Below are 24,128 nucleotides of genomic sequence, written 5' to 3'. Positions count from 1 at the left end.
TATAGAATGCTAGCACTTCCAAATAATTAGAAAAAATCAAGTAAAAATAACAATGTAATAGAAAGCAAAAGAGAAAACAGAGCGAAGGAGAGGGAGAACAAAACAAAATATAAGCTAGCAGAAAAAATTCAAATACATAAGTAATGAAAAAATTGCCTAGATAAACATCAATTTCTCAAACTGTATACATATCACTTACAAAACAAGCACACACAAGTTGAAGTTAAAGGGATAGAAAAAGAGAATGAGGTAAACTAAAAACCAACCAAAAGAAAGCTGTTACAGAAACATTAATAATAGACATAATGCAAAGGACATGAGTAAGACTACAAAGTCATCATTTATTAACATTCTTTTTTAGTTCAATTTTACGAAAAGTGTTTATGTGGCTCAGAAGTCAGACATATATTAAAAGCCTCATGCTTATCTCCTAGAGGATGCTTGGCAATGGGAGAGAAACGAGAATGACACTTCAAAAAGAATGAAAAAGTAAACCTTCTAACAGAAGAAAACAGAAGCAAATAACCCTAACTCTATACCAAAAGCAATTCAAGAACTCAAACACAGTATTCTGAGTATATGGCCTTAGTAAGATGCATTCTAAGAACAAAAAGTAAACTGCAAAGGAATTCTGAAGTTCCCTTAGTGAGCCAGCTAGAGCATGTTGACAGCCTGTGTGTGCTCCGTTGCTCAGTCTGTCCAGCTCTTTGCAACCCATGGACCGTAGCCCGCCAGGCTCCTCTGCCCATGGGATTTTCTAGGCAAGAAGACTAGAATGGAGTAGGTTGCCATTTCCTCCTCCAGGGGATCTTCCTGACCCAGGGATGGAACCTACGTCTCCTGTATCTCCTGCATTGGCAGGCAAATTCTTTACCACTGAACCACCTGGGAAACCCAATACCAGTTGACGAATAGAGCTTATCAGGAAGTACACTGGTGCTGTTGGAAAGCAGCGCTCTCTTCTGGAGACAGGTATAAATACAAAATGAGGGACGGCAGGGAAAGCCTCTGTGACACTAGATGGGAACTGAGAACATCTGGATAAAATGATGACTTTTCAAAAAGAATTATTTTCTAGCTCTGTCCTTTGAAAGGACCTGAAGCAGTAACATTTCAGTAGAAGCTATCATGCCTTGCAATCAGATCTTGGTTTCTAAATATGATTCTCCACTAAAAGGAGTTCCTTGCAGAAATAGTTGAGCCCAGGTTTAAGGGCAGAGAAAGTACAAGGCATATCTGGAATGCTTTGTTCTCTCAGAAAGCAAGAAAGTGGTCAAAAACAAATGAAGGTATACAAAAGGACGACCAGTTTAAAGGGCTCCCACTAGACAAATATAGGATAATTTAAGGGTCAAAATGATAAGTAGGTAATTTATTAGAACACACTGAATAGAGGATTTTTTTAAATTCATGAGTCCATAGGATGCTTTGGGAAGACAAAGGAGACGAGAAGCTGAAAAAGGTGAAAAGGAAAGAAAACTCTTCTTTATAGAAATATGTGAGGAAATATACGTAAAGGAAAAGACAAAATTAGAAAATCACTGTTTTGTAACCATTTATGTAATAATGATTCAGGGACACTTCTTGAATGGATGACAAAACACTTCGTAAAAGACTGTTGGTGAACAGGATAGTAACACGATTTGACCATATAATTTTTTCCTTTTTTTAACTGAAATACAGTTGATGTACAGTTTTATGTTTCAGGTGAACTACATGGTGATTCAACATTTATATCTGTTGTGAAATGGTCACAGTAATTCTAGTATACAACCATCCCTGTACAAAGTTATGACAAAATTATATCCCATATTCCTTAGGCTGTATATTATGTCCTCTTGCTTATTTACTTTATAATTGGAAGTTTGCAACTCTTAGTTCCCTTCATCTATTTCACCCAACCCATCGTTCCACTCCCCTCTGGCAAACACCCATTTGTTCTCTATATCTATCAATCTATTCTCATATTGTTTGACTGAGTGGCTACACCAAATTACACACCCACAAACAGAGCATGAGAATTCCCCCTTGTATACACCCTCACCAATACTTGTCACATGCTGTCCTTTTGCTGACAGCCATTCAAAACCATTGTGGTTTTGATTACCATTTACATGATGATTAGTGATGCTGAGTAACTTTTCATGTGTTTCTTGACCAACTGTGTCTTCTTCAGAAAAAATATTTATTCAGGTCATCCATTGGTTGGTTGTTTTTATGATGTTGAATGGTATGAGTTTTTGTATACAGTAAGCAATTATCTAATAAACATAGAGTCTGCAACTCTCTTCTTCCATTCAGCAGGCTGCCTCTTCATTTTGCACTTCGAATTATTTCTAAGTATTTTACTCTTTTTTGCATGCTAAGTCACTTCCGTCATATCCTCTGCTCTGTAACAAATCTTTAGTTTAATATAGCCCCATTTGTTTATTTTGCTTTTAATCTCCCTAGCGTGAAGAGACAGATGCCACAAACTACTGCTAAGATTGATATCAAAGAGTGTATTGCCCATGTTTTCTTTGAGGAGTTTCATGATCTCAAATCTTACATTTAAGTCTTAGTTTCATTTTGAGTTTATTTTTGCATGTAGTGTGAAAATTGCTATTTCTTCTTGAGTCAGATTTAGTAAGCTACAACTTTTAAAACTGCCCATTTGCTCCAAAGTTCATAATACTTATACTCACTTAAGGTTTTTTAAAAGTTCTGATTGTACCTGTAGTTCTGTTTTACTCCTGATTTCTTTCTCCCACAAAGAAAGCTTTAATCTCACAAAATCTTTTTTTCTTGCCAATCTTCCTCCCTGCCCCACCCCTCCCCCAATCTTTGTCTCTGCTATTCATACACTGAAAGAACCAACTCTGGTATTTTTTGCAGATTGTCTCTGTTTTTAAAATTTTCTTCCATTACCTTTTGTTTGGGGCTTCCCTGGTGTCTCAGATGATAAAGACTCTGCCTACAATGCAGGAGACCCGGGTTTGATTCCCGTATTGGGAAGATCCCCTGGAGAAGGGAATAGCAACCCACTCCAGTATTCTTGCCTGGAGAATTCCATGGACAGAGGAACCTAGTGGGCTACAGTCCATGGGGTCACAGAGTCAGACACGAGTGAGTGACTAAACACACACATAGTGTGAGAAAATGGTTCAGTTTCATGCTTTTGCATGTGAGTATCCAGTTTTCCCAATACAATTTGTTAAAGAGCCTATCTTTCTCCATTGTGTATTCTTACTTTCTCTGTTGTAGATTAATTGACCATGTAAGTGTGGGCTCACTCCTGGGCTCTTTTCTGTTTCATTGATTTGCGTCTGGTTTTGTGCCAGCACCATACTATTTTAATTACTTTCACTTTGTAGAATAGTTTGAAAACAGGCAGCATGATGCCTCCAGATTAGTTCTTTTTTCTCAAGAATGATTTGGCTATATGGGGTCTTTTGTGTTTCCATACAAATTTTAGAATTATTTGTTCTAGTTCTGTAGAAATTGTCATTGTTATTTTAATAGGAATTGTACTGAATCTGTAGATTGCCTTGAGTAGAATGATCATTTTAAGAGTATTAATTCTTCTAATCCATAAGCACAGTGTATCTTTCCATCTGTTAGTGTCATCTTCAATTTCCTTCACCAGTGTCTTATAGTTTTCTGAGTACAGATCTTTTATCTCCTTAGTCAGAAATATTCCTAAGTATTTTATTCTTTTTTGCATGCTAAGTCACTTCAGTTGTGTCTGACTCTTTGAGACCCTGTGAACTGTATCCTATTAGGCTCCTCTGTCTGTGGGATTCTCATTGGGGAAATATGGGGGGAAGCACCCCATATTTTTAATTATAAAAGAGTAACAGAGGGACTTCCCTGGGAGTCAAGTGGCTAAGGCTTCTGCACTCAGGCAAAAATACTGGAGTGCGTTGTTATTCCTTTCTCCAGGGGATCTTCTTGACCCAGGGATTGAACCTGGGTCTCCTGCATTGCAGGTGGCTTCTTTATTTTTCTTTTTATGCAACTGTAAATGAGATTGTTTTCTTAATTTCTCTTTTTGTTAGTCAGTCTGTAGTGTATAGAAATGCAACTGATTTCTATATATTAATTTTGTATTCTGCAACTTTAATGAATTCATTTATTAGTTACAGTAGATTTTAGTGGTATCTTGAGGGTTTTTTATATACAATATCATGTCATCTGTAAACAGTAACAGTGTTATTTTTTATTTTCCAGTTCAGATTCCCATTATTTCTTTTTCTTGTCTGATTGCTCTGGCTAGGACTTCCAAAACCATGTTGAATAAAAGCGGTAAGATAAACAAGTCTTTGTCTTGTTCCTGATTTTAGAAGAAATGCTTTCAGCTTTTCACCACTGAAGATGATGCTGGCTATGGGTTTGCCACAGATGGCCTTAATTATGTTGAGTTATGTTCCCTCTATACCCACTTTGTTGAAAGCTTTTATCACAAATGGATGTTGAATTTTGTCAAAAGCTCTTTCTGCATCTATTGAGATGGCCATATGATTTTTATTCTTCAATTTGCTGAGTTTTATCTTCAGTGGTGTATCATATTGACTGATTTGCAAATATTTAACCATCCTTGATGCATTGGGATAAATCCCACTTGATTGTGATGTACGATTTTTTTAATGTATTGCTGAATTCAAATAGCTAATATTTTTCTGAGAATTTCTGCATCTATGTTCATCAGTGGTGTGGTGTGCTGTGCTTAATATCATCAATGAGACTGGCCTATAATTGTCTTTTTCTGTAGCGTCTTTGGTTTTGCTATCAGGGTGATGTTGGCCTCATAAAATAAGTTCAGAAGTATTTCTTCCTCTTCAAATTTTTGAGGATAGGTGTCAACTCTCCTTTAAATATTTTATACAATTCACCTGAAAAGTCACCTGGTCCTGGGCTTTTGTTTGTTGGGAGGTGTTTTGTTGTTGTTGTTTTTAATTACTGATTCAATTCCACTGCTAGTAATTGGTCTGTTCATATTTTCTACTTCTATCTAGTTCAGTCTTGAGAGGCTCTTCAAGATCATTCAAGTGGATCTAACCCAGCTCCCTTCAAACCACTGCCTCTGCACTGGGACTTGGAGACTGTTAGATTTTACCTGCACCCATTAAAAGTAGACCCTCTCTTTCCTAGAGTGCTCCAGCTCTCCTGAACGTAATCCCTGCTAGTTTTCAAAACCAGACTTTCTGGTGACTCATCTTGCTTGTGTAGGACCTCTGGACTGAGGAGCCCAAGGTGGGACTTGGACCCCTCACTCCTTGGGGAGGACCTCTGCAATTACAGTATCTTTCCTGCTTGTGGGTCACTGACCTAGGATTGTAGATCCTGCCTATATCACATTTCCTCCCCTCCTTCTTTGTATCTTTATATCTTTTCTGCTAATCTTCATGTCATCCTCTTACATATTCACTCTGTTAGTACTTCTAATTTTCGTATGCCACTGGGAGGAGGTGAATTCAGAGTCTTTGTACTCAGCTATCTTGAGGAAGCACCCTATATTTTTAATTATAAAAGAGTAATGGAGGGACTTCCCTGGTAGTCAAGTGGCTAAGACTCTGCACTTCCAATGCAGGGGACCCACGTTTGATCCCTGGTCAAGGAACTAGATCCCACATGCCACAACTAAGACCTGGCATAGTCAAAATTAAAAAAAAAAAAAAAGAGTAATAGAAAGGCATGGTAGTCACCACTTTAAGATATCAAACTCAGAATCAGTATCAACAGGACTGTTTGAAATTATGGGCCTCCTAATATAATGTAATAAATGGTATACATAATTATTTATGTAGGCTTGATGTCAAAATGTGACCTAAATTTAATCATGAGGAAGCAATCACACATACCGAGAACATGGCACATTCTGTAAGATCATTGGCTTAACTCTTTGAAAAAAATCTGTCATGAAACATAATCGAAAAAGACAGGGATACTTTCCAGATTAAAACAGACTGAAGTGACATTAAAAAAAAAAAACAATGCATGATTCTTGATTGGATTCTGAATCAAAAACATAGCTATAGATGGTATTTGGGGAACAACTGAAGAAATTTCAATATTAATGCTAATATTCTTACATGTGAATGACATGATAGTTATACAGAGTATATCTTATTCTTAGGAGATACAACTGAACAATTTAGGATCAGCAAGAAACTTCTGTGTGTGTACATACACTGATAGAGATAATAAGACAGAGAGGAAGGAAATACGGCAAAACGTTAGCTACTGTTGTCTCTAGGGTAGACATATGCAGATGCTCATTAACTAGAAGTAAGTTTAAATTGGTTTACGTTCATTTACCTAAATTAATAAATATAAATAAAAATACTATAGATAATAAATATTATTTATGGATATATATATATATGCAATATGCTGCCATGTGATTGTCTCACCATTAGAAGTCTTCAAATAGAGGCAATTCTGCCTTCTAAAATTCACCGAATCAATTCAACTCAAAAATTTTGTTGAATACCTACAATATGTTAACACAGCTCAAAATCAAATATACAGAAATGGAGAGGATATATCTTTGCCCTCTAAACATTCCCTCTCTAATAGGGAAATAGATATGTAAATAAATAAACAATATGGTAAGTGCAACAATGGAAATGCCAAAAGAAGAGGTAACATAGAGTAAGGTATGGTTAACCCTATGCAGAGCTGTCTAACAGAACTTTCTGTAATAGACAAGTTCTTTCTGTCTAATAGAACTTCCTGTAATAGACAAGTGCTGCCCAATACAGAAGTCCCTAGCCACATATGACTAAAGAACATTTGAACATGTTAGTGCAATTAAGAAACTGTATATTTTATTTTACTAATTGTAATTAATTTATATTTGAATGGCCAAATGTGGCTAGGAGCTACCATATTGGACAGCACCACTCCATAGGCCATGGCAGAGAAGGGGAGGTTGAGGAGAGAAGAAATTAAGAAAAGTCTTCCCAAAATATGCAACATCTAACAGGGTCTGGAAGGATGACTAGCATTTGACCAGTTACATAAGGCAGGAAATATCCTATGAGAGGAAGGAGCACATAAAATCATGCAGAGATATCCCAACATAGCATTTTTAGGAAGTCAGTAAATTTCACATTACATGTGCATAGAGAATAAAGAAGAAGGATGGGGTAAGAAAAGTGAGGATAATAAAAGAAAAGAGAGAGCCTATACTATAAAAGACCTGAAGCGTCATTCAGAGAAGCTCAAATTTGATCATGTTGGTAATTTGGAACTAGTGAACACAAAGCAAGAGTTGGATGATTAATTTCATATTTTAGAACAATCCTTTTGGCAGAAGACTGGAGTAGAGAATGGAAATGGGAAGCCAACTGCAGTTACTAGTGTACTAGTTTAGCAAAAGTTAAGAATTTAGCAAAGTTAAGAATTTGGCAAATGAAGGAAGGAGCGAATGAGCTACTTGGGAGATGTATGAAAAGAAAACAAAGAGGAAGATTCCCTGATACTTACCTTCAGATACTGGTAACAGGGAATAAAGCACAGAGAATCAGACCCAGAAAGAAAGAATGGGCAGAAAGAAAGAGTGTGACTGTATTTCAATCCTGATAGCTTGGGCTTTAGATCACAAACTGCAAGCTGAGATGAAAGATTTGTGCAGTTCACAATAGAAAGAGGACAGGCGTCTGAATCTGCAACTAGGAAAGGAAACAGAAATCAGGCTATATTTGAATCTTCTGTGAGATGCAGCCAAACACATCAGTGTCTGAACTAAATAACAATGTGGTCTGCTCTCTCTGGACCTGCTGTCTGATTATCAGAGCATAACTAAAGAAGCTCCAGCAGAACAAAGCAGCTGGCGTCATCATGTTTTCAGACACGCTCACTTTCATTACCTTGTTAGAGCAAGAGCATGAATATAACTTGTGCTCTTTTATAGGAAAAAATAGGCAGAAAAAAATTTACAGATGGCTGGATGGCATCACTGACTCGATGGACGCGAGTCTGAGTGAACTCAGGGAGATGGTGATGGACAGGGAGGCCTGGAGTGCTGCGATTCATGGGGTCGCAAAGAGTCGGACACGATTGAGCGACTGAACTGAACTGAACTGAACATTTCACATACTGTATATTATATATATATATATATATGTTATAGCAAAAACCTATTCTTACAGCTAGGAATTACACTGTTTTTTAAAGAAACAAATATTGAAAGCCTATAACTATATATATGAATGTGTGTGTATATATTTACTCCTTAAAACTACTCTATGAAATGGTTAGTATTACCTCTATTTTACAAGTGAGGATATTGAGGCTCAAAACGGTTTAGTAAGGCTACCCAAGGTCTCACAGCTAGTTAGCGGCTTAACTGAGATTCAACTCCAAGTTCAACAAACCATCAAATCCACCTTCAACTCAAATTCCCATCAAGTGAGAGGCCTTCCAGATAAATTTTCTCCATCATGCTCCTTCTCCTTCCTGATATTTTTAATTCCAAGTTCCAGGGAACCTAATGACTACATGCTGCTTATGGAGGTGGAAGAAAACAAAACGTATAACAAAATGCATAATGTGGTCTCCGTTTCCGTCTTTCTGGGAGCTCATGCTGTCTCTAAGCACTCCCTGGTACAACAAGCTCTCCAACATAAAATACATTCCTCTCTCCTCTGTTTACCCTTGTTCTACCTGTCCATCAAATCTACCTTCAGCTCAAATTCCCATCATGTGAGAGGCCTTTCTGATAATTTTTTTTTCCATCATGCTCCTTCTCTTTTCCAGTATTTTAATTTCATTTATTGCTTCAGTCATTCAACCAGGTATCCATCCCCAAAACATGACACAACTCTGGGTAAGGTAATGTACTTAGCCATGAGGCTGTACAAACAAAAAGACCTGTAAGAATACAGATGGCCCCTGATTTACCATGGTTTACAATTTTTGACTTTACAATGGGGCAAAAGCAATACCCATACAGTAGCAACCATACTTCAAATTTTGAATTTTGATCCTTTCCTGGGCTGGTGATATGTGATATGAAACTCCCTTGTAACCCTGGGCAGTGACAGTGAGCTTCAGCTCCCAGTCAACCCTGTGGTCATGAGGGTAAACAGCTGATAAACTTATAACCATTCTGTACCCGTGCAATCTTTTACTTATCACTTGCAGTACAGTAGTCAATAAATTACACAAGACACTCAACACTTTTACTATAAAATAGGCTTTGTCTTAGATGAGTCTACCCAACTGTGAGACTGATATCAGTGTTCTGAGCATGTTTAAGGTAGGCCAGGCTAAAATAGGTCACTAAATTAGGAGTATTGAATGCATCTTCAACTTATGACATTTCCAAGTTTATTGGGATGTAACATCACAAGTTGAGAAAGATCTGTACTCTTTAGGGATGGAAAACAGAAAACTAGCCAGTTTCATATGAAATACCATTTCATATTATAAAGTACTTGGAAATGTTATAGACTTGTAAATCATTTGCTGTTTTATGTATAAAAGTGTTAATCTGTCTGGTCACTACAACGTCACTGGAAATTCCTTATATTTCTTCTGCGTCTTCCATGCATCCGACAAAAACTGGCTCAACTCTGGTGAGGTACAGTGCTGAGTACTATAGGGAATACAAATAGATACAAGATACAATATCTGCCCCTCAGCTGAAGTAAACAAGTATGCATATAACTGGGGCTTCCCTGGTGGCTCAGTGGTAAAGAATCCGCCTGCAACGCAGGAGACAGAGGAGATGCTAATTCGATCCCTGGGTTGGGAAAATCTCCTGGAGGAGGGCATGGAAACCCACGCCAGTATTCTTGCCTGGAGAATCCCATGGACAGAGGGGCCCTGTGGGCTATAGTCCATAGGATCGCAAAGAGTCGGACACAACTGAAGCGACTAAACATGCATCAGTTCAGTTCAGTCGCTCAGTCGTGTCCGACTCTTTGCGACCCCATGAATCGCAGCATGCCAGGCCTCCCTGTCCATCACCAACTCCCGGAGTTCACTCAGACTCACATCCATCGAGTCAGTGATGCCATCCAGCCATCTCCTCCTCTGTCATCCCCTTCTCCTCCTCTGTCGTCCCCTTCTCCTCCTGCCCCCAATCCCTCCCAGCATCAGAGGGGAAGACTCTTTTCCAATGAGTCAACTCTTCGCAGGAGGTGGCCAAAGTACTGGAGCTTCAGCTTTAGCATCATTCCTTCCAAAGACATCCCAGGGCTGATCTCCTTCAGAATGGACTAGTTGGATCTCCTTGCAGTCCAAGGGACTCTCAACAGTCTTCTCCAACACCACAGTTCAAACGCATCAATTCTTCGGCGCTCAGCCTTCTTCACAGTCCAACTCTCACAACCATACATGACCACTGGAAAAACCATAGCCTTGACTAGACGGACCTTAGTCGGCAAAGTAATGTCTCTGCTTTTCAACATGCTATCTAGGTTGGTCATAACTTTTCTTCCAAGGAGTAAGCGTCCTTTAATTTCATGGCTGCAGTCACCATCTGCAGTGATTTTGGAGCCCAAAAAAATAAAGTCTGACACTGTTTCTACTGTTTCTCCATCTATTTCCCATGAAGTGATGGGACCAGATGCCATTATCTTCATTTTCTGAATGTTGAGCTTTAAGCCAACTTTTTCACTCTCCTCTATCACTTTCATGCATATAATTACAAGGCAGAACATACATCATGGTAAGTGCTAGGAATATAGACAAAAAAGTAAAACAAAATCATAAGTTTTCAAGAAAGGACTCATGTTTTCCTGGTATCCGAGCTGAGCCTTAAGCATCATTAGAATCCTGCTGCGTCTAAGTTGCTTCAGCTGTGTCCAACTCTGTGTGAACCCAGAGACGGCAACCCACCAAGCTCCCCCATCCCTGGGATTCTCCAGGCAAGAACACTGGAGTGGGTTGCCATTTCCTTCTCCAATGCATGAAAGTGAAAAGTGAAAGCGAAGTCACTCAGTCGTGTCTGACCCTCAGCGACCCCATGGACTGCTGCAGCCTACCAGGCACCTCAGTCCATGGGATTTTCCAGGCAAGAGTACTGGAGTGGGGTGCCATTGCCTTCTCTGCATTAGAATCCTAAAAGGCCCCAAATAGACAATTAGGTCTAGAAAACAAAGACATGCTTAAGAAATATACCAAATGATTGTTTTCTAACATAAAAAAATCACTTTTATTAAAAAGTAAACTTTGGTTCATCTAGCAAGTTTAACATGTAAACAATATTTTGATTAGTAATAAACTGTGAAAATACATATCAGAAGATTTAGATCTGCTATTCTGAGCTCCCAACTTCTGGCTGTCAGCTGGCCGAGAAAAACGGCAAGGAGTCGTTGGCAAGACTACAGGCTACTGAGATATTTATAGCCACCAGAGTCTAAAAAAATCCCAAAGCTTTCATATTCATAATAAAAATACAAATAAAGCTTTCTAATTATTTAATATTAAATTTCATATGCTATTACTGAACTTCTCAAGGAAGAAGATACTACTCAAATGTAAAAAAGGAGCATAATTATTCATCTCAATTTAATAATAATTAAATGAAATGCAAGATGGGAATTGTCAAGAATTTCTCCTATTACAGAACTAGTGAACATACAACTATTAACAAATGGTAATCTCATTAAAAATAAATGATTTATTTTGCCTCCAATTCATCATATTTATGGTTAAGAGTATATGCCTTACTGAGCTCTATAAATAATCTATTTTCTGTTAACACTTATATCTGGTCATAACATTCTAGACAGTATTAAATAAATTTATTTGAAGATTTCATATGCTAAATGAAAACCTGTCCAGTCATCTGATTACAAAAAATAAAATTCAAATAAAGCAGAATTAATTTTTTGTGGAGAGAGAAAATGCAGGCTTTCAGCATGGCCAGATGAAATTCCTTATGGATCCAACTCTCCCAAAGGTAACTATAAATGCTAGACAATACAAAAACAACAACAACAATTAAAGGTGGCTCAGGTGCCTATGAGTAGGAAAATGCCTAGACAAACTGTGATGCATTCAAAGAACCAATACTCAGTAGTGAAAAAGCAAGAACCACGCAACAATGGAGCTGAATGCCAAAACCATTATGTTGATCAAAAAAGGTCTCATACACAAGGGTATGTATGGTATGATTTCTTTTTTATGAGATTCTACCAGAGACAAATATTGTCTATGGAAAAACAATAGTTTTCTCCAGTGAGTGTTTTAGGCACCTGACTCTGAAGGCCAGGTGGAGCTTCCCGGGCTGGTGGTAATTTTCACTATCGTGACGGGGTGTTGAGTTATATAGGTGGATGCATTTGTCAATACTCAGTGAACATACGGTTAAGATTTGTGCTTTTTATTGCATGTAAATTTTACCTCAAAAGAAAAGAATGTAAAATACTGAACTCTACATAATGATATGCATACTAAAATATTTAAGGGGAAAGTATACCAATAGCTGCAGTTTACCTTGAAATGCATCAAAAATAAGAGAGGCACAAATAGATGAATAAATGGGATACAGCAAATAAACTAAAATATTACTGGCAAAATCTTGGTGTGGACATATGGATATTCACTGTAAATTTTCAGTTTCATATATTTTCACTAAAAATGTTTGAGATCCCCCCAAAATGGAAAAAAACCCACTAGATTAATTCAGAACAAGTCCTATAAGACTAACATCGTTTCTTTTCTATTTTAACAGGATTACTACCAGACTGGTCACTCAGAGAAAAATAACTGACAAGATATTTGGATCCTGATAAATTTAGATCTCTCTTCATATTCCGATTAAAGCAAACCCCCAGATTACATTAACAATAATGATAATAGCTATTGCTGTGTACAACACTCTTTACTAGACACCATTCTAGCACTTCATATGTACTAACTATTTAATCTCTACAACAATATGATAAGATAAATACTATTAGCCACAATTTTACCAATGGGGAAGCTAAGATGTTGGGGTAATTTGCTCAAGGTCACATTCACGTAAGTGGAAGAGCCAGAAGGTAGAATTCAAAGACTGTGGGTTAGAACCCCTGTTCCTAACTACCTCCCCACAGCCACTCCCCTAGCTGGCTCTGTAACTCATACCATGTAATATATGGTGCTCTTCTCAAGTTTGTGGGTGACATGAAGCTAGGACCAAAAGCAAATGCATTACAAATTATCCCAAACGATTAAGGAACCTATAAATAGAAGACTAGAATGAGATAAAATTCTATAGGGATAAAATATAAGATCCTGTATTTGAGTCCAAACAACCAACTTTACCTCCTGAGACAACACTGGTGCACAGCAGGTGTTGGGCAAGAACCTGTCAAATGAATATACAACTGAGTGGCAGGATAGAATGTATGAAAAAGGAGGACAGGATTCAATAAGCCAAAAGCAAAATATAAATTTAATAAAGAATGCTACAAAACACGAATATATAGTGTTTTATAGAGGTAGATTAAATGAGACCCCTGGAAGACTGCTCTACTCAAGCCAATGCCAGATATGTTAACTTCTGGGAAGTACAGAGTAATGGCTACAGGTAAATTGGAAAAGTTTAGAGCAAAAGTGCAAGCTTTAAAGCTGAACTATGTGAGGTAAAATTGAGGAAGCTGTGAACATTTGATGTGGAGAAAAGAACTCAAATGAGGATAGTAACAAAGTTCAAAAATGTTAAGAGTACTGTCATGAAAAAGAAGAATCAGTTATTCTGTAACTGCCATTAGAATAAAAATAAAGTCAATTGAGAGAAGCTACAGGGAAAACAAAATCAGCATCAACAAGGAAGAATTTCCTAACAGAAATAACCACAAAAGAAAAGGTGGGGGAGAACAGATATCTCAGAAGAGTATGAATATGATTTAAGAAAAAAACAAACCTCAATGAAAGATTGGACCAAATTAACAAAAAGACTGCATTTAAGTCCAATACTTAGATAATAAAAGGTAATTTTTATAAATCTCAGTCATGAAAAGCTTCAGATTGATTCAAATGGTTATACCAGCAACCAAAATAGACTTGGCATGATAAAATTTAAATGTAAAGGAAAAATAAGAAACTAGACATTATCTGCCAAGTCTGTAAACAGAGCTGTCAGCCTAAAAACACTGTAATAAAATTCAAAAGAAAAGAAAAACAAATATGTTTCAAGTGGTCATGTATGGATGTGAGAGTTGGACTATAAAGAAAGCTAAGTGCCGAAGAATTGATGCTTTTGAACTGTGGTGTTGAAGACTCTTGGAAGTCCCTTGGATTGCAAGGAGATCCAGATAGTCCATCCTAAAGCAGATCAGTCCTGGGTGTTCATTGGAAGGACTGATGTTCAAGCTGAAACTCCAATACTTTGGCTACCTGATGCGAAGAGCTGACTCAGTGGAAAAGACCCTGATGCTGGGAAGGATTGGGGGCAGTAGGAGAAGGGGACGAGAGAGGATGATGTGGCTGGATGGTATCACCGACTCGATGGACATGGGTTTGGGATGGACATGGTCTGGGAGTTGGTGATGGACAGGGAGGCCTGGCATGCAGTGATTCATGGGGTCGCGAAGAGTTGGACACGACTGAGCAACTGAACTGAACTATATAAATATTTAAAACTTTTATATGTGAAAAACATTAAAAGGCAAACAATAAGCTGTGCAATTAGGATAAAGAGGTTTTAGCCTTAATACACAGCTATAGTGTCCAAAACGGCAGCCAGAAGCCACAATGTTGTTGTTGCTGTTGTTCAGTCACTAGGCCATGTCCGACTCTGCAATCCCATGGACTACGGAATGTCAGGCTTCCCTGATTTTCACTATTTTCCAGAATTTGCTCAAATTCATGAGCATTGGTGATGCTATCTAACCATCTGCTGCCTACTACTCCTTTTGCCTCCAATCTTACCCTGCATCAAGGTCTTGTCCAATCACATCAGATGGCCAAAGTACTGGAGCTTCAGCTTCAGCATCAGTCCTTCCATTGAATATTCAGGGTTGATTTCCTTTAGGACTGAATGGTTTGATCTTGTTGCTGTCCAAGGAACTCCCGAGTCTTCTTCAGCATCACAATTGGAAAGCATCAATTCTTTGGTGTTAGCATTCTTTATACTCCAATTCTCACATCTGTACATGACTACTGGAAAAACCAGTAGCTGCTTTGATTATCGGACCTTTGTTGGCAAAGTGATGTCTCCACTTTTTAATACACTGACTAGGTTTGTCATAGCTTTTCTTCCAAGGAGCAAGTATCCTTAAATTTCATGGCTGCAATCACTGTCTGCAGTGATTTTGGAGCCCAAGAAAATAAAATTTGCCACTGTTTTCACTTTTTCCCCATCTATTTACCATGAAGTGATGGGAACAGATGTGCCATGATCTTAATTTTTTGAATGTTGAGTTTTAAGTCAGCTTTTAAACACTCCTCTTTTACCCTCATCAAGAGACTCTTTAGTTCCTCTCTGCTTTCTGCCATTAGAGTGGTGTCATCTGCATATCTGAGGTTATTGATATTTCTCCCAGCAATCTTGATCCCAGCCTGTAATTCATGCAGACTGGCTTTTCTCATGATGTACTCTGCATATAAGTTAAATAAGCAAGGTGACAATATACATCAAGTACTCATTTCCCAATTTTGAACCAGTCTGTTGTTTCATGTCCAGTTCTAACTGCTGCTTCTTGACCTGCATACAGGTGTCTCAGGAGACAAGTAAGGTGGTCTGGTATTTCCATCCCTTAAAGAATTTTCCACAGTTTGTTGTGATTCATGCAAAAGCTTTAGCATATGAATGAAGCAGATGTTTTTCTGGAATTCCCTTGCTTTTTCTATGTTCCAACTGATGTTGGCAATTTGATCTCTGGTTCCTCTGCCTTTTCTAAATCCAGCTTGTATATCTGGAAGCTCTTGGTTAACATACTGCTGAAGCCTAGCTTATAGGATTTTGAGCATAACCTTGCTAGCATGTGAAATAAGTGCAGCTGTATAGCAGTTTGCACATTCTTTGGCATTGCCCTTCTTTGGGATTGGAATGAAAACTGACCTTTTCCAGTCCTGTGGCCACTGCTGAGTTTTCCATATTTGCTGGTATTCTGAGTGCAACACTTTCACAGCATCATCTTTTAGGATTCGAAATAGCTCAACTGGAATTCCATCACTTCTACTAACTTTGTTCATAGTAATGCTTGACTTCACATTTCAGGATGTCTGGCTCTAGGTGAGTGACCACACCATCGTGGTTATCTGAGTCATTAAGAACTTTTTAGCTCTTTTTTTCATGGCGCCTCTGTCAGCTGCTTCAGAATGAAGCTAAACGTCTCTTTCCCAGCCACTAGCTGCCAGAAGCTCAATGAAGTAGAAGATGAACGAAAACTTCGTACCTTCTACGAGAAGCGTATGGCCACAGAAGTTGCTGCTGACGCTCTGGGTGAAGAATGGAAGGGTTATGCAGTCCAAATCAGGGGTGGGAATGATAAGCAGGGTTTCCCCATGAAGCAGGGTGTCTTGACCCATGGCCGAGTTCGCCTGCTACTGAGTAAGGGGCATTCCTATTACAGACCAAGGAGGACTGGAGAGAGAAAGTGCAAATCTGTGCGGGGTTGCATTGTGGATGCCAGTCTGAGTGTTCTCAATTTGGTCATCGTGAAAAAAGGAGAGAAGGATATTCCTGGACTCATTGATACTACAGTGCCTCGTTGCCTGCGTCCCAAAAGAGCTAGCAGAATCCGCAAACTTTTCAATCTCTCTAAAGAAGATGATGTCCGCCAATATGTTGTGCAAAAGCCCCTAAACAAAGACGGTAAGAAACCTAGGATTAAAGTACCCAAGATTCAGCGTCTCGTGACTCCACAAGTTCTGCAACACAAACGCTGGCATGTTGCGCTGAAGAGCATACTGAGAAAAATAAAGAAGAGGCTGCAGAATATGCTAAACTTTTGGCCGAGAGAATGAAGGAGGCCAAAGGAAAACGGCAGGAACAGATTGCCAAGAGACGGAGGCTGTCCTCTCTGAGAGCTTCTACTTCTAAGTCTGAGTCCAGTCAAAAATGAGATGTTCTAAGAGTAACAAATAATGAGATCAGACATCAGAAAAAAGAAAAAAAGAACTTTTTAGTATAGTTCTGTGTATCCTCACCACCTCTTCTTAATATCTTTGCTTCTGTTAGGTCCTTCCCATTTCTCTCCTTTATTCTGCCCATCTTTGCATGAAATGTTCCCTTGATATCTCCAATTTTCTTGAAGAGATCTCTAGTCCTTCTCATTCTATTGCTTTCCTCTATTTCTTCGCATTGTTAACTTAAGAAGGCTTTCTTATCTCTCCTTGCTATTCTCTGGAACTCTGCTTTCACTTGAGTATGTCTTTCCCTTTCTCCTTTGCCTTTCACTTCTTTTTTCAGCTATTTGTACGGCCTCCTCAGACAGCCACTTTGCCTTCTTGCATTTCTTCTTCTTATGGATGGTTTTGGTCACTCCCTCCTGTACAATGTTATGAACCTCCATTCATAGTTCTTTAGGCACTCTATCGGATATAATCCCTTGAATCTATTTGTCACCTCCACTGTATAATCACAAGGGATTTGATTTAGGTCATACCTGAAAGGCCCAGTGGTTTTTCCTACTATCTTCAATTTAAGTCTGAATTTTGCAACAAGGAGCTCATGAACTGAGCCACAGCCAGCTCCAGGTCTTGTTTTGGCTGACTGTATAGAGCTTCTCCATCTTTGGCTACAAATATAATCAATCTGATTTTGGTATTGACCATTTGATATCAACCATGTGTAGAGCTGTCTCTTGTGTTTTTGGAAGAGGGTATTTGCTATGACCAGTGTGTTCTCTTGGCAAAATTTCTGTTAGCCTTTGCCCTGCTTCATTTTGTACGCCAAGGCCAAAGTTGCATATTACTCCAGGTATCTCTTGACTTCTTACATTTGCACCCCAGCCCCCTATGATGAAAGGACATCTTTTTTTTTTTTTTGGTGTTATTTCTAGAAGGTCTTGTCAGTCTTCACAGAACTGTTCAACTTGATGTTGAATGGTTTGCTTTGGAAATGAACCATGATCATTCTGTTGTTTTTGAGATTGCACCCAAGTACTGCATTTTGGTCTCTTTTGTTGACTGTCAGGGCTACTCCATTTCTTCTAAACGATTCTTGCCCACAGTAGTAGATATAATGGTCATCTGAATTAAATTCAGGGTTGAAATCTGGTTCTCCTGCATTGCAGGCAGATTCTTTTACCATCTGAACCACCAGGGAAGCCCAGACAACATAACGCAAACTACCAGTCACATATGCCTATTTAAATTTAAATTAATTTAAACTCATCTTAAATTCAGTTCAGTTCAGTTCAATTGCTCAGTTGTGTCCGACTCTTGGTCTCAAATTAATTAACCATTAAAATGTTAGTTTCTCCATTGCACTAGCCACATTCCCAGTGTTCAATAGCTATTGTAATTAGTGGCTACGCTCCTGGACAACGCAGATACAGAAAATTTCCATCACTGCAGAAAGTTCCATTGGAATTTTAATATCTAAAAGAAAATAATTTAGTGCAGGGAATTCATTGCATAGCTAATAGAAGAGCTGAGATACCTAACAGGGTGTTGTGCAGGAATCCAGAGATTAGCAACAGCAGGAAGCCACTACCATCACTAAGACTGAACAGAGTACACAGCCCAAAACCCAATGTCACCTGGCACAAGCTGGGACCATAGCAGACATCTTAGGTGGGCTCAGGAGACAAGAAAGAGAAGCAGCCTCTGCTAGATGAAGCCCCTGATGGAAAAAGAGGGGACTTCTTTTTCCCTTCTCCCTTCCTTCTGCTCTCCATTGCCTGCCAGTACCTTGCATGACTGAACACAGAGGTGTGAAAGGAGCCTAGGAAATGCAGACCATAGTGGTCAAACCCTCGTGAAAAAGGAAAGAGCAGAGAAGGAAAGAATCAAATCTGAGGTCAAACAGCCTGAGGCCTGCCACAGATACAAATAGATAATTTAGAGGCGGGGAAACCCACAAATGGCCAACATCTGAAAAATGTCCAGCCTTACCAGTAATAAAATGTAAAACAAGAGTAATATTAAATTAGTAAGAATAAATACTAATTCAAATACACAGTGCTGATAAAGGTGTGATAAAAACAGACACATTCATATATCCTAGGGGAGGAAAAGAATTTTCAAATATTTTCAAAGCTGAAATAATTTTGAAATTAGCATCACCAAATTTTAAACATTTTTCATACTTTTATATATTGTTAGACCAACTGAGTACATTTCCAAGGATAGATCCAAAGTTGAGAAAATCTTAAGTCCAGAAAATAATTTTAGAAATAAAGATGTTCATTGTAGCTGTATAGTACTGGGAGAAAATGGACAATTTCAATGTCCATCAGTGGGTCAAGAGTTAAGCAAAGTAAGGTACATTCATCCATTTATTAAAAAATAGTCCTGTTTATTTGCCAGCCACAATGAAAGGTACTGGAAATATAAAAAAGATTAGGAAGTAATAGGAGACTAATTCATATCTATTTAAGTAATGTTTATGAAGGATTTAAATAAACTAAGGACATGTTTGTGATATGCCCAGTGAATAAAAGATGAACCTGAAATTGACTACACTTACATCAAACAACATATGCCAAAAGGTTATTAGTAACAGCAATTGTCTGTAAGTGGTAAATTTATGAGTTTATTTTCTCCCTTCTTTATACATTTATAAACTTTCAAAGTTTTCTAAATAAAAAAAACAAATTTTACAGAGCTATAAAAGACTCCTTCAGAGCTATTAATGTAAATGTTTAAGAACTGTAAACCTGCCACAATCATGCTAGCTTACCTGTTACAATAATAAACTGCATTATTTGAATCCAATTCTATCGCCTGTGTGTAACAATCCACTGCAGCAGCATAATTTTCTTCTTTCATGTGATTATTGCCTAAAACAAAGTAATCGACAGGTACAGTAAGTACAATATACAGGAAAAAATGTGAAGCCTGGAAGATACATTTTAATCATAAAAAATTACAGTAATACGAAGGACAATAACATGATTTTTCAGTCACACTGGAGATAAATTTTATATAGTACTATAGAGCTGATGGAGAAGGCAATGGCGCCCCACTCCAGTACTCTTGCCTGGAAAATCCCATGGGCAGAGGAGCCTGGTGGGCTGCAGTCCATGGGGTCGCGAAGAGTCAGACACGACTGAGCGACTTCACTTTCACTTTTCACTTTCATGCATTGGAGAAGGAAATGGCAACCCACTCCAGTGTTCTTGCCTGGAGAATCCCAGGGATGGGGGAGCCTGGTGGGCTGTCGTCTCTGGGGTCGCACAGATTTGGACACGACTGAAGCGACTTAGCAGCAGCAGCAGCAGCATAGAGCTGATACTCCTTAGCCTTCAATGTGTTTGAATGATTTTGAACTGCAGAGTCTTTCAAAAATATTAATGTTTGAATATCTTATAAAACCAGACTTCAATAAGTGAGTAAATGCTACAGTAAATGATTTTCTCTTGGCAAAATCTAATCTCTTCTCACTTTCCTTATCTTCATCTGCCTCTTCCCTTTTAGAGCTGCTATGGGGTCGCACAGAGTCGGACACAACTGAAGCGACTTAGCAGCAGCAGCAGCAATCCCCTTCCATGGGAGAATCCCATGGAGGGAGGAGCCTGGTAGGCTACAGTCCATGGGGTTCGCAAAGAGTCAGACACGGCTGAGCGACTTGACTTTACTTACTAATCCCCTTCCAGGTGGACCACCCTCTACAATCACTATCTCAGTCTGGACCTGGTTCTCCATTCCTTCCCTGTCAAAACATATACTTGCTAATGAGCAAGCCCTCCGAACCTGCTGTGGGGGTAAGCTAGAAAAACTAACTGTGTCAATATGTTACTGGCAGATAATATTTTTTTATGTGTTATCCTTTCCAGAGATAGATTCTTTTCTAAAGGGGATTATGGGAGATTAATTTCTAGAAAGACAGCATTTCAGATACCACAGCTAGCCCACAGGATACTGATCTTCAGGAAAGGCATCTGCAGATACATCTGGCAACAATTTAGCTACATTAACAACTGCTCAGCAAAATAAGGGATTTCCTGTGGCTATCTTCTGTATTCCATTAAACAGAAAAAAAGCAGTATGCTCACTTATAATAACTGATTCTCAAAAATGGAAATTTTTAAAACACTGGGATTAGAAGGAAGGATTTATATAACAAAAGCTTCTATTATTTCTTCCAGTTATTTCTAAACTAGAAGCTCTCCTATCAGCCTTTTTTTAACAGATCATTACATACTTATTGGGAGAAGTATGTAAATTTGCAGAGAACAGGAAGATTAAAAGGAAAGACATCTAAAATCATACAAAAGTTACTGCAAATTTAGAAGCAGAAACGGATATAAAGAATGATTGCTAAATGGATATTAAGTGATTTCTACATGATTTCTCTTTGGGATGACAAAAATGTTCTTTAGTTGTGGTGATGGATACACAACTCTGTTAATCTACTAGAAACCAATGAATTGTCACAGTGTATCATGTGGTATGTTAATTATAGCTCATTAAAGCATTTCTTTAAAAGTCAAAAAATTAATTTAAATCCCACCTTCCATAAGAAATGAGTATAAAGCCTCTAAGGAAGAGAAAAGGATTACATAGTTTTTATGATTGAGTAAGAAATTAACAACATTAGTACTTTAACTACTCAGTACTTAAATAGATTAGATTGTTCTGTGTAAAAGATTTAAATTTTATGGGTTATGTGGATTTTCTTTTTGTTGGATCTTCATGTCTTGGCATGACCTCTCTTGGGTTGTATTAAAACCTAGAGTATGCCTTTTCCCATAAGCCACATCAAGTGTATAGATACTATTATGTATCTATACGTCTATCTAGACAGATAGTGATATTAATCATAAAAAGATTCAAGTCAAAAAATATTCAATATACAAAAAGTCAGGACACAGATATTTGTGAAGATACGTATCACTAGGTACTGCACAGCACACTTAGACACAGTACTCTCCTGTCTCCTTTATTCCTCAAGACAACCCTTTGAGATATGTCTTTACTTCTGTAACAAGGCAGGGAATGACAGCAATGAACACTTCCTGGTTTTGTCTGATCTTATTGAAGCTTTTCAGCAGCAAAGCACACAAAAATATTTGAAAGCAACCTTCTGGGAAGGTACTAGCTAACTAGAAACCTTGATTAACACAGGTAAGTATAACATGCAGTATGGAATAACTATGCTTGACCATCTACCACAGCCATCTGTTTTCACATGAATAGCAAAATCTGTACAACAGCTGCTTTAACTTTATGGGTAACGTGTCTTAGATGTGACAGGTCCTAGGGAAGAGTAAAGGATAAGAGCTTTTGGTTAGAGGTGAAAGCAGTTAAGTAATTCAGTCTACCCATGCTGCCACGGTAACTAAGCCTCACTCTGCAGCTCCTTCCAACCCTCAACTTACTAACATTCATTATATCAAGACAAACTCGAGGAAATGCAGACTCCCAGTGTTCTGCCATGCAGATGGAGTAAATGCGAGGGACAAAAAAATAAAACATCAATTTGCCATTTAGTACTAGAGCTAAAGCAAGAGAGCTGCAAAAGCAAAATGTTTAGCGAAGCATATAATATTATACATCACTGAGGATTTCACACATTACAAAAGTCTAAGTGGAAGGAAAAAAAATCAAATTAAATTGCTTCGATTAGAATAATATATGAAAATGCATTTGTATCGAGATAGTTTAAATTCAGTCATTGGGGAACACTGTAACTCAAACAGCAATGAGGATCTGACTGTTACTTTATTCTACGGGTAATTTGTGAAAGTCCTAATTCTAAAATTTTAAGTCACTGTAGTAATAAGATTTCTTAAAGAAAATAAAAAATTGAAAACCGAACACAGCACTTTCTAATGTTATCCAAAGAAGATAATCACCCAATAGTGAAAGTAAATATAGACAAAGATACAAAGACAGTGTTACTTAGGATCAAAAAATTATCTGTCTAGGTAAGTAATGGTCACACAGTATCATGGAACACTATGCAGCCATTAAAAACACTGATATAGTGTAATTTATAGACCTAATAGAGAGAACCATGCTTGAAAAATGGGAAAAGCATACTCTTTTTCCTATCTACTTTTTAGACACCAACTGATTTTTTTAAACAAAAACTCAACTGTCCTATTCAGAGTATGAACTAAAAAAAAAAAAAAAAAAAAGGCCAGAAAATAAAAACATTTTTGTACAGCTTCTGGACATTACAAATTCCCTAACACCTCTGTGCCCATTGGACAGGGTCTTCTCTGACTCTCATTCACTGGTGAAGATCAGGACTCTGGCCTACAGCTCCTTACTACAAATCTTATAGGCCTGACCTGGCTTGCCTCTATAGCTTAACATAACTGACCATGAGAGAAAAATTGAACCTGGATTCTCAATGCTGACTTATTTATAAAAAGCAAGTATGCTCCAATAGCTTCCCTCGTGGCTCAGATGGTTAAGAATCTGCCTGCAACGTGGGAGACGCAGGTTCAATCCCTAGGTCAGGAAGATCCTCTGGAGAAGGAAATGGCTACCCACTCCAGTATTCTTGCCTGGAGAATTCCATGGACAGAGGATCCTGGCAGGCTACAATCCATGGGGTCACAAAGAGTCAGACATGACTGAGCAACTAACACTTTCATGTTCACGCTTTCTATAGCCACTATTAGAAAATTTAATAACACAGTAATCAAACGTGCTAGCTAATAAACTCTTAAGTGCCATATACATACATTAACACATGTCAAAGAACTCAAAAACACTAAATACAGGAAAGTTAAAAACAATATTGAAAACCATTTTCATGTCTTTTATTTAGCATAAAGACTTTGGGATCCTAGAGTACACATAGCAAACGCAGGTACAAGAATCACCTCTTAAGTGATTTGTTCTGCAGGTTTTCCTCACAACAGATCTGCTTCTCTTGAAACAAGCCATACTCGGACCTTTCACAAGCTATTCTCTATTTCCAGGCCTCTTCCCTATCACATTCATTTCTGTTTCACAAATGCCACGAGGACTTATGACAATCCAGTCTTGGCAGTATAAACCAGAATCTTACCACTTCATAGTCACTTTCCCTAGTACTGCAGAAACTTTTTACTAAATAAGTAATTTTTCTATGAAAC

At 38.1% G+C, this 24,128-nt stretch overlaps 1 protein-coding gene and 1 pseudogene across 2 annotated transcripts in view; one reads left to right on the top strand and one right to left on the bottom strand.

Moving 5' to 3' along the window:
- Positions 1–24,128, bottom strand: part of SGTB (small glutamine rich tetratricopeptide repeat containing beta) — a 46,576-nt gene that overhangs the window by 10,429 nt on the left and 12,019 nt on the right. For both annotated transcript variants that reach the window (XM_018065507.1, XM_005694628.3), the window contains exon 5: positions 19,775–19,874. In XM_018065507.1, coding sequence (XP_017920996.1) covers positions 19,775–19,874 — 100 coding nt within the window. The remainder of the gene's footprint in view (positions 1–19,774; positions 19,875–24,128) is intronic.
- Positions 16,246–17,022, top strand: LOC102169704 (annotated as a pseudogene).

The sequence above is a fragment of the Capra hircus genome, chromosome 20 (assembly GCF_001704415.2).
Source record: "Capra hircus breed San Clemente chromosome 20, ASM170441v1, whole genome shotgun sequence".
NCBI lineage: Eukaryota > Metazoa > Chordata > Mammalia > Artiodactyla > Bovidae > Capra > Capra hircus.
The sequence above is the reverse complement of the archived record's forward strand: the minus strand, read 5'-3'. Positions and strand labels throughout refer to the sequence as shown.